Raw genomic sequence first — 12,235 nt, 5'->3', positions numbered from 1 at the left:
GTTGGATGAAATTGTATAAGATTTTGTTAGCTTATATTTGAAAGTCATAGAGAAAGAAGATAAATCACTTTAAAGGAATTAAACTAGAAAAATAAGAGAAAACATACAAAGCTGATTTTAGACCCTCGATTTCTTTGAACAAAAGTGGCTTTAAATCTACAAAGTGCTCTTGGTGATGCTAAATGTTTTCCTTCTGCTCTTTAATGAAGAGCTGGCAGTCATTTAGTGCAGAGTTTTAGCTGGGCAGAGCATAAATACCTATGTTCAGGTAGTTTTGCTTTCTATCCTGAAATATTTTCTTAAAATTCTATATTTGGAGTAAAAAATATGCCTTCTAGAAATATAAACCATAGTGTGCCTTCTTTCATGGACTGAGGGCCATCTGATTTTCAATTACATGACAAATTAATATGTTCCAGAATACAAGTCATTCCATGAAAAGTTAAGGCATAAAGAACATATAATATGCATATTAAAGTTATGCTACTTTCATTATTGCATTGATTTTGTGGCATTACAGCTTACTTAAAAATTCAAACCAGGTATTAAAACTAAGTGCACCCCAAAAGAAAGATATACACCAATTTTGTTTTAAAAGAAACAGTATTTATTAAGAAATTATATGCTGAATTCTCCTACAGTCTGTGAAGATGGTTTCTTCCATTTCCACGGCATAAGACAATGGCTAAGGGCATCTGGAAAACACTTGCAATACCAGGGAATGGAGAGTTCCTAGTAATAGAAGATGAACTGAAGTGATGTATGTACTAATTTGAACTTTTGGATCCAAAGACAAGGCAATCATCCCTGCCATTCTTACCTGTCTGGGCATTAAAACCTGTCCATGGGATCTCCTACCCAGACTGAAATATTGGGTAATAATTGGGTCATTTCAGTTCAGTCAAGCAGAGAATGCTCAATTTAATCACAGGGTAAACCAACAGTCCTTCAGCTATTGAATTACATCTGAAATATTTGCATTATTTATTAATAAAAATGGTGCTTATTGAGGGCAGAAATAAAACTTTTCAAGTATTTTATCCTTATGATCTGAAGTACTTTATAACTTAAAAATAAATTATAAAAACTAGCATAAAATGCATCTTTTCTTACATGACATTGTTGGAAATAAGTTTTAAGTGTATAATTGCAATATCACCTGACTTTTATATATGACCAACAGTAAAACATGCTAATCATAAAAATAGCTTTTACAAATATACATTTGTATATGGTGTCTCCCTTACCATTCATAAATGTCCTCCACATTTTAAGACTTAAAAAAAAACGTAATTAGCAAAGGGAAAAAACACATTTACAATCTAAACCATAAAAACCTGACAATTATACAGCTTAGAACATAGAAGAAATGGAATTTCTAAAATTGGACAATACTGTCCATCTTATTTGGGTTTTTATAAATTGAACCAAAGATGCTGTTATGCAGTAAGAAGCCTCTTTTCATATTTCTGGGTGCTGTCACAGTTTCTTTTCTGCTTTTATGGCATCATTCATTACTTCAGATCACTTTATCTGCAGAAACTGAGAAAAGAAAAAAAGTATTTTAAAATATAGAGATTTATATTTCATTGCTGATAGCATGCATAAATAAATAAGTTGGAATTTAAGGCTTAATCAGGAGAAGGATAAAACAAGTCTTAAGGACAAATACTTTTGAGAAGCTTAAGTTCTCAGATCCTTTGTTGTACACAACACTAAAATTATTTATATTTATAGCATGATATGATTTTTAAAAATCCAGCTAATTTACTGATTGAGATCAACAATTATTTTTCAACCTGAGTTCTTGTCCTGGTCAGAAGAGAACCACTTGAAGTTCTAGGCTAGGGAAAGAGATTTGGGTTGCTCATGAATCTTTGCTGCCCCTAAAGAGTGAACATAGGATATTTTTCTGCTGGAAAAGGCTTTGAACAGTGCATTCCTAAGCCTTATGTACCTGGGATAAGAGAAAAAGCCAGTACAGGACTCTGATTTGAGTTACACAACCTTGGTTGCGAAAGAAGAAAGCTAGAGGCAGGAAGGACAGTGGAAGACTCATGGTGCAACCATGAGCCAGAAAACACCATATAAGAGTCAAATTTCAATTGGTTGAAAAATTGAATTGAGAAATTGAATATGAAGATAAAATAATGTAAGTTTATTTAGATTAGTAGAGAAAGGCATTTATTTATCCTAGAATCCTATTAAGTTCAAGGTCTTTCTATTTAAGTAAAAAATATAATTACACCAATTATCCAACAACTTCAAAGGTTTTTTGCAATTAGATGGGAAACCTATGTATATGTCTTATGAACCAAAGACAAGCAAATCAGTTTGGATGGGAGTTGCTGCAAGAAGGACATCGTGCATCAGTTATCAATATTGGGGGAGAAGAATACCTTGTAGTGCTCCTGGTTATCAGTCCCAGGGGAGAAATACAAACATTTTTGTCTTTGTGTTTTGGTATCAGAGTTGTCAAGGAAAACCTAACACAGTCAAGTGTTGGATGGAACGACACTTTACAGCTCTAATAGTGTGTGCTGGTCCACTATAGATAGCGAGTCTCCCTGGCAGTGGATGGAGGGCAATTGGTCTATGACTATCCCTGTTGCTACTGTAGAAGGACCTGGAACCCACTCTCATGGAGTCTGAAATACTAAAAGATGGAGGTGTGCCTGAGGACCACTGATGCACACATTTAAGCAGGACAAAGGAACACTTATTTAGCTTAAAACAGGGAAAGTATTTCCATACAAGTCTGTAAGACTGACTGCATGGGCTCTTTATTTCTCAGTAAGAAAGTACTCCAGACTCAAGGCCCATTCTTATGTGGCTGAGTGAGGACTGACTGATCATATGTACAGGCTACCCTTTCCAATAGTTGCTGACTCCTATGAGTAGCCAGACAATTAGGTAACTTGACCCTTTATTAAAGTTTTGAGTCCTGTGATATAGAGCTTATGAAAAAGACTGATATGGCAGTTGAGGTGGTGAGAGTTGCTCTGGGTGTCTGCAGCTTCAAGTCACATGTCCTACCAAGATCACAGTCGAAAGGAACTCAGTGAACCTGGATGGTATTTTCTCTTCCTTCATGGGTGTGTAACTTTCACACTCAAGAATAGATGTACACCTCAATAATTTTAGTTAACTGGATGTCATCTTCCTTAGTGAGTACATGTCTTTTAATTCTAGGAAGATTTAGAGTTGAACATAAAATGTTTACAAAAACAGAAATCAGAGTACTAATATTTTTGTGTTAAGAAATCTGTGAACATTTGGTACTGTAAACATGTTACTTCAGATAATTTAGTCTATTAATGTGACAGTCTTATGATTTCAGCTTAGAATATACAATTAAAAATTGAGACATAAGATTGCAGTTTTGTGATCTGAAATCTTACATCCACATCTTATGTTCATGTGTGATATTAGAAAGTCTAAGAAAACTTTAGGCCATCATATTGATACATGTAACTTACTAGATTTTAAGAATTATCTCATTCTCAGAAAGATTTTATTTGTTAAACCAGACAAATGAAGTACTTAAAAACATGATATATAATATGTAAAAGTTTACAAATGTCATTTACCACATTTAATTAACTAATCAGGGACAATCATTTTTCAAAGGACCCTTAGAAGTACTTTTGTAAAACTTGCTCTACTTATAAATATAATCCTACTAATAAATGCCTAACAATATTGATTAAAAACTTTCATAAATCAAACAACTAAAAATAACAAAATATATACCCTTAATAGTCTTTTCTCCAGTCAAAGCATTAAAAAATCTTTTATACCCAGGAAAGAAAATTTCATGGGTGAGGCCTAAGTACATTTTGATATTTTGATATTCTCTCTCTCTCTCTCTCACACTCACTTTTTGCTTCTCTCCCTCAGTCCCTCTTTCTTTTTCTTCTCCCTCTCTTCTTCCTCATGCAATCTATACTATATCCTTACTGATCCAACATATATGTATTTTTAAAAATGAAAACGTTATTATTTGTGTTCTTTATGTAGTGCCAGGCTGTATGCATGTATGTGGGAAGAGTAATTTAATCTTTAAAGCACAAAGTCTTGAACTTAATGGTTCAAAGTCAGTGTGCTACTTTTTTGCATGGCGTAAAGGAGACTGTACATTTCCTGTATGTGCATACCAAAGATCATCCCTTATCAATGCAAAATGAATACCTTAATAAAGAGAATTAAACTTAGCCTATAGAATGGTACTGACATGCAGACACAAAGCATTGTGGTTTGGGGGTTTTGATGAATAACACCTATGTGCAGGAAGGAACCGAGGCTCTTTATATGCTCGCGTTGCACTCTTTCCTTGAAGGCCTCCATTGATCACATTTTTATTACATATGGAAGATGCTTAAAATGCTGCAGCAGCTGTGTATGTAAAGTTTACTAATCATTGTGTTTCTTCAGGTTAAGTGATGGCAGGTGACATTAATTTAGTATATTCTAACACCATCCTGCTGGTCTCAAAAAAGCTAATGAATGGTTGTTTAGCAATAATCCATTTTGTTAGGAAGAAAAATGCAGCCTGCAGATTTTTTTGTGCATATTCCATTACCCCATTATGATTTCTCCTCAACCCTTCCTTTATTCCTTGATGGTAAATGATTAAATAAAAATAATTATCCTGGAAAGAAGAAAGGTAGGTTTGGAAATAATTTATTGAAGTTTTACTTCCTTGTCATAAAACTTCAAAGCATTTGCCTGTCAGTAGTACAAGACAAAAGCTTCATTAACTTTGCATTGTGAAATATGGATACAAGTCATGAATAGAATTCTCCTTATCTAAAAACAACAAAATATATTCACCCTGGGACTTCCCTGGTGGCACTGTGGTTAAGAATCCACCTGCCAATGCAGGGGACACAGGTTCGATCCCTGGTCTGGGAAGAACCCACATGCAGTGGAGCACTAAACCCGTGTGCCACAACTACTGAGCCCACATGCCACAGCTACTGAAGCCCACGTGCCTAGAGCCCGTGCTCCACAACAAGAGAAGCCACTGCAATAAGAAGTCCACACACCGCAATGAAGAGTAGCCCCCATTCGTCACAACTAGAGAAAGCCCACGCACAGAAACGAAGACCCAACGCAGCCAAAAATAAATAAATATATATATAAAAAGAAAAAAAATATATATATATTCACCCTGCTTTCCATAGAACTTGTAGTCTGAGAAAAGACTAGCTGTTTGCTTCTAAAGGCATGAGAGGAAGGAACAACTATGACTTTCTTGCTGCTTTTTCTCAAAAAAGACAGCCACTTAAGGAGCTGATTGGTTTAGTATAATGTGAAATTAATTGTGCTTTCCTTCTCTTGACTAGTGGGTAATTTATCTTCTGGCTGTATAGGAGCTTGGATGCTTTTAAAATAAATTCTCCTGATGATGAATTCTTTTTCAAGTCTCAATCTCTCCTATTTCTGAAAAACAACAAAAAAAGCCACTCAAATGGGCTTAGTTTGTATTGAACCAAGCAATTTACTTCTATTTTACAAAGATGAAAAAGATAGTATTAATCTATAGGGAAAGCACATTTAATTTTAAACCTCATGCATTAATATATTTGAAATAAAATAAATACAGCAATATATTGAATAAATACACCTTATTTAGAGTTTTACCAAAAAATCCCCATAATACTTTTAAAGAAATATTCTTTCTTTCATGTCAGAAATGCTTCTGGTTATCTTTTTTCTATTTGAGATTTATAATTAATAAATAAATATAGATAATCTATATTTCTAAATAGCATCTACAGAGTAAAAAAGGTAAATGAAAATATGTGGGTAATGCAAGCTATATAACATTTTATGGAAAAGCAAGTCTCATGAACAAGAATAATCTATATTTGTTGTCACCATTAATTATGTTTATTGAGTAATTATTCAGCCATTCACTTTTTATAGATAATGTGAATACATTTGGCTTTTACAAATCCCTTATTACAAATGAGATCTAATTCAATTCAATTCAAATTTCTAAATAACATAAACAGATTTCCAGGAGTGACTGTTCATTATAAATTAAAACTTACCTCCTATTAATAAGCTCTTGGGGCCAAAATTGCATTATACTGTAAGGTGAAAGAATCACATAAGAAAATCCATAATGGAATGAAAACCAAGAGGGCCGTAACTCACCAGAATGGTACAAATGAAGGCAGCTGCTCTACTATGTGATTCTTGGAGGCTGATAGTCTCCAATCCTGGTGATAGGGGTAGAGTAGGACAACTAAATAGTTTAGAAATCCCACTAGGGAATTCAAGATAGAAAGGGAATTTTAAGGGAGTTTGGGAGACTGTTATAAGCTAATGACCACTTAAGGAAAGAATCCAGTAACATAGCAACAATCTACACTACCTTGAAGGAAGACCAGGTACATCCAAGCACCAGACACACTCAAGCCACAACCCGTGATAGTTAAAACACAAGACAATAGATATGGCGTCTGAATCTTGTGACATGAAGTCAGACAGTTAATAGTCCTTGAAGAGTAGCACTTCTTCATGTAGTCAAGACAGAAATATAGGTGGAAGGGGACATTATACCGAAAGCTGAGATGAATTACCATATTTTATTCATAGTATATGTTACCATCCTTTTGCTAATAATATACATGTGATTTAAATAGCACCACGATAGTCCCAGTTAAACCACATAGGGTCAAAGGAGGAACTAATGATGTAAGCATAGACGTCTGCTCAAGAATGTGGAAGAAGGTGATCTTCTCTCCCTCCCCACTTTTGTTTATGAAAATAAAGTCCTCTCAGTCCTTGAGGCAGAGCCCCTACCACCTGCCCACCTGTATATCTCACAAGCATCTATGTTAATAAACTCATTCTTTGCCTGCCACTTTGCTTCTCACTGAATTCTTTCTTCACCGACACAAAATAACCTGAGCTTCAGTAAATCCTGACACCAGATGAGCAGTTTCAATTAAAATACAGGGGGGGTTGAGTCCCCTCCTAAGTCAGGGATCATGGGTTCAAGTCCCAGTATGAGTTTTGGCTGGTTCGAGTCCCACCTGAAAAGGAGTGCAGTTTCACTAGGGTGATGACCATTTAGGGAAGGAGGGTGTGGAAAACAGGAGAAAACAAGAGTGTAGTAACCAGCCAGAAATTTGGAAATAAGATGATCAAATTGTTTTCTGAGACTATAACTTGAAGACCAAAACTGAACTGATCAGGGCAGAAAATATGTAATGTCACTTAAGACAGGCTGAAGATTTTAGGGTTTCTGAGACTTGATTAGAACATAAATGAAGATTATTAAATCAGCCAAAGGAAAAAAATGTGTTGATCTGAGAGAGACTTGTTTGGCACTGCAAGCACAGAAAAACAGGAAAGTCTCAGAGGGCAGTTTAGTTGTGCCATTCAGGGGCTGTCCACAGGAGAAGGTGGCCAGACCCTGGAAGTGCACTTGGCCCATAATGACAGGTATATTTCTATTACAGACATGGACACATCAGGCAGACTAAGAACATTCAATTAACACTCTGTTCTAAATCCATGCTTTCCAAGTAGAGCTTCTGATTACAATTCTGAGCAGCTTGATTTACTGGAGAAGAATGCTCAGGCCAGAGAACATTGGGCTAGCCTCTCTTTCAGTTAGTCTCCCTATAAATGAATAAACAGATCTTCTGGGTTGATTGGCCAGCCTATTCCAGATTGGTTAACATTTGTCTGAGGTGCTGTTCCTGTCCCAGCCTGCTGACAAAGAAGTTCTGGGAGCCTGGGAGGCTAGCCCCAGGTTATGGACTGTGGAGGATGGTAACGAGACCTTGTGGATCTGCTTTGCCAGCTGATTTCTCCTGGTTTTACCAATGCTTGCCATGTGCATTTCAAGGTCAGGCAATATTGATAAAGCTACATGACAAGGAATAGAGGACTTCATCAAATATGAGCAATAAGGAATAATTCAAAAAGACACATACACCCCAATGTTCATTTCAGCGCTATTTACAATAACCAGGTCATGGAAGCAGCCTAAGTGCCCATTGACGGACGAATGGATAAAGAAGATGTGGTACATATATACAGTGGACTGTTAGCCATAAAACGGAAAGGAATTGGGTCATTTGTAGAGATGTGGATGGACCTAGAGACTGTCATACAGAGTGAAGTAAGTCACAAAGAGATAAACAAATGTTGTATATTAACGCATATATGTGGAACCTAGAAAAATGGTACAGATGAACCAGTTTACAAGGCAGAAATAGAGACACAGATGTAGAGAAAAAACGTATGGACACCAAGGAAGAAAGGGGGGGTGGGATGAATTGGGAGATTGGGATTGACATATATACACTAATATGTATAAAATAGATAACTAATGAGAGCCTGCTTTATAGCACAGAGAACTCTGCTGTACAGTAGAAACTAATACCACATTGTAAAACAACTATACCCCAATTAAAAAAAATTATCTCCTCCTGCTATACGTGAAGATATTAGGCACAGACAAGCTGAGTGACATGTCCAGGTAGTTGGTCTAAGCCCTGACTAGTTCTGGGATCCTGACTGCTATCAAAAATTCTTTTCGTTACACTGTTGGTTCTCAAACTTTAGTGGGTCTCAGAATTACTGAGTGGATTTGTTAAACTGAGATTGCTGAATTTCTGCTTTTTCTAGTGTTGTGGGCTGAATTTTGTGTCTTCTCCAAATTTGTATGTTGAAATTCTAATGCCCAATGTGATCATATTAGGATGTAGGGCTTTGGGGAAGTTATTTGATCATGAGATAGAATCCTCAAAAATTGGATTAGTGTCCTCAGAAAAAAGGTCTCACAGAGTTTCATCACCCCTTCTGCAATGTGAGGACACAGTGAAAAGACATCAGTCTATGAACTAAGAAGTGGGCTCTCACCAGACACCAAACCAGTCAATGCTGTGATCTTGGACTTCCCAGCCTCCAGAACTGTGAGAAATAAATGTTTGTTGTTGATAAGCCACCCAGTCTGTGGTCTATTGTTATAGTAGCCTGAATAGTCTACGACAACTAGGTCTGAATGAGGCCCAAGAAATTGCATTTCTTTTAAGGCTGTGAGTGATGCTAATCTGGGCATCCTGCTCTTTGAGAACCACTTTGTTTCACTGTTGAGAGGCGTTCCTTGTGGGTCACTCACATTCCTACATGTCTTGCTGAGTGTGCTAACATCACAAAACTGACTATTTTTTCTCAAAGCCCACTTCTCAGAATTATTTATTTGGCTGGCAATCCTGAGAACTGAGGACCGTACTCAGGAATGTATCACATAGTTCTGCAATAAATCTAGTTTCCCTCTGGACGAAGAACAGGTGTGCTTACTGCTTGCTCGGAAATTAGATCTCCTAAACTCAAGGTCTCTCTCCTGCGATGCATGCAAACTCTACCTGGCCTTCCGTCTCTGACGTGGGTCTTGGGTCAAGGAAACCAGTGCAGCTATCCTGATACTTGTACTCTCTTGCTGTGAGTAGCAGAGTCTTTTGTTTCAGGAGTCTTCTGTCTTTTATCAGCATCCGTGGAACTAGGGATGTTTAATTTACTAGCTTGTATAGTTATTTTGGTGGGAGTTCTCTGGCTTCAGTTGTCCTAAATACCATCAAACTTATTTAAGTTGGGTGCAACTTGTGACCCAGTCTGTAGTGCACATTAACTATAGTGATTCTTGGCAAGTTATGACTCCACTGGCCAACTGTCTTCTGGATGTATTACCTGGTCACTCTTACTGCTTCTTTCCTATCTCCATCCCATTTTCTCTCTCCTTACTTATTTTTCCCTCTGATTCCTAACAGTTCAGTTTTATAATCCACACCCATTATTCTGCCCATTATTCCTATGTCTTTATCTTATTCTCCATCTCTCTCTCATGACCAAGAGACAAAACCTTAGCTATTTATACTATATTGGATCACAAATATCCAAATCATTAGATTTTGTTATTCCATAACCAAATGGAAAGATGTGAAAACTGGGAAAATCAGTCATTTTCTATAGCATCATTGAATTTACTACATAAGTAATGTTCAGATGTTTGGTGTCCTCTCATAAAATGAAGGAAAATACAAAACAATATTATAAAACCATCATAAAAGTAAAAGGAAAAAGAAAATGAAATTAATGTTAATTTAACTTTATTTACCAAATTTAAACAAATTGTGTTCTTACAAATGTTCTAAAGTGATTGCTAAACTTTTGACATTCACGTTTTAGTTTATGACATTGATTGTATAGATACAATATAAAGAGTTTTCGATATTGAACTGAAAATAGCGTGCTAATGTAAAATTACAATTAGAAATGTCATATTCTTTATGGATATTTGGTTTGGGACATGGCTTGCTATACATGATTAAAAAAATATTTTCAGAGTTAATTACATCATTTTTGTATCTAATTGCTACTATCTCTAACAAATACATTAGTGCAGTAATAGTCTTTACATCTAGACACACAGATAATTTGTGTTTCTGGAGTACATTTCATTTAACTGAAATAACAAATAATATTCAAATAAAAGGGGAATAGTATCTTCTCTTTTGGGTTCATCATAGGAACAATTTGTTTAGTGTGGTAAAGTGCAACAATGTCAGAAGACATACATTGTCCTCTCTATTGTCACTCCAGAAGCATTAACAAGTCAGAGTAACAGAGGAGTTAAGCAGGTTACCTAGGATTGTAGAATGATCTTGTCTAACCTCCCAACCAAAGCAGCAGGGCTTTCCATTGCTGGTGGGAACATAGCTTTGCCTTGACTAGCTTAGGGGGATACAGAACTCTTTACCTCACAAGGAATCTTGCTCCATTTGTAGATAATAGTGGTTAGAAGAGAATTTGCTTCGTTGACTCTAAATCTGCTAATTGGCTGAACTATATATTGAGACAAACCTAGAGTGTGGTGACAAATCAGACAGTCAGACAGAATTTGAGAGGTATAGAAGTACCAGGAGATTCCCGTCTATGGGACATGGATCCAGGTCATTTCTCCAAAGGTAGTAAGGGAGAGGAAGGCAGAGACCAACTCCAGGGGGAGGTGAATGGTATCAGACAGAACATTAGAGCAGGAATCTGAAGAATAAGATTTTCTTGTTTTGATTCATTTATTCATTTATATTTTGGGACCCCATTTGTTCCCAGGAATAAGGAAGGATCCAGTTGTTAGAATAAACCTAGAGAAACTAATAAGTTTACAGTAAGAGAGACAACAAGAATGTCTTACAGTCTGAAGCATCTGAATTACTTAGCTAAGACTCCCTTGATTTGCCCCAAGTAGAGATTGGGTTTGGGCTATTCTTAGAATCTGGGACTGGATTAACACTGTGGGTATGGACCACAAGCATCATAATAACTTTTATTTGTATAGTGTGTGAAAGTTTATAAAACACTTTATACATATATTCCCATTTGAGTTTTATAAGAAACCATTGAGGTAGGGTGTTGGGAAGCATCATCCTTATATCAGTCACAAATCCTTGGATCAGGCAGTGAGTGTCTTGACTAAATCAAACCCAGGCTGCTTTATTTAAGACCAGTGACTTCTCTAATATTCTGTTCTGCCCAGATGTGAGAACAGTAAGCAGGCAGACTGGGCACATCATTAATTTTAGCACAGGTGATCTCAACTGGGATGTGAAAATATACTGGTGCTCCTATGATGAGTGGGACGAAAGAGATGGAATTACTGGGAAAGTACTAGGATTTGCATATAACCTCCCACCTGCCTTTCTCTGGATATTTTTTTTAAAGTCCTGTCTTGAATTAATTCAAAATCATTTAAATTAAAAACTTGCTTCAGGTATCTGTCTAAAGGAGAACACCAAATCCTAACCACTAGACCACCAGGGAACTTAGACCTCTGTCTAAAGGAGACTTTTTATGTTGTAAAAATACATTTGATTAAGAAAAAAGAACATTTAACTTCAGAGTAAAATTATCTAATGTGGGTTACAAGTTTTATTATTTAAAAAGTCTGTGTAAAAATTTAATGGTTTACTACTGAAAAATAATTGCTAAATTATATGATTTACCAGAGCTTGAATGTTCTGTTATACAAAGTATTAAACATTTCTTTTAATTTTTCCCAGACTGTTCCCTGATACTTTCTGAAGATAATTATAATTGTGTTTTGAGTGTTTTGGGCTCACTGACAATCATATTTGAGTAGCTGAATTGATAAATTATAGTAATTTTATTTGGCACATAACTTGTATTTGATCATACATTGATTTCTGAT

At 36.0% G+C, this 12,235-nt stretch overlaps 1 protein-coding gene across 1 annotated transcript in view; it reads right to left on the bottom strand.

Annotated features, from left to right (window-relative positions):
- Positions 1-584: 584 nt before the first annotated feature.
- RALYL (RALY RNA binding protein like) overlaps positions 585-12,235 on the bottom strand; it is an 850,423-nt gene continuing 838,772 nt past the window's right edge. Inside the window, exon 9 of the mRNA XM_065895776.1 lies at positions 585-1,542. Within this exon, the coding sequence (XP_065751848.1) occupies positions 1,525-1,542 (18 nt within the window). The 3' untranslated portion in view covers positions 585-1,524. The remainder of the gene's footprint in view (positions 1,543-12,235) is intronic.

This window comes from Phocoena phocoena, chromosome 17 (assembly GCF_963924675.1).
Source record: "Phocoena phocoena chromosome 17, mPhoPho1.1, whole genome shotgun sequence".
Classification (NCBI taxonomy): domain Eukaryota; kingdom Metazoa; phylum Chordata; class Mammalia; order Artiodactyla; family Phocoenidae; genus Phocoena; species Phocoena phocoena.
The sequence above is the reverse complement of the archived record's forward strand: the minus strand, read 5'-3'. Positions and strand labels throughout refer to the sequence as shown.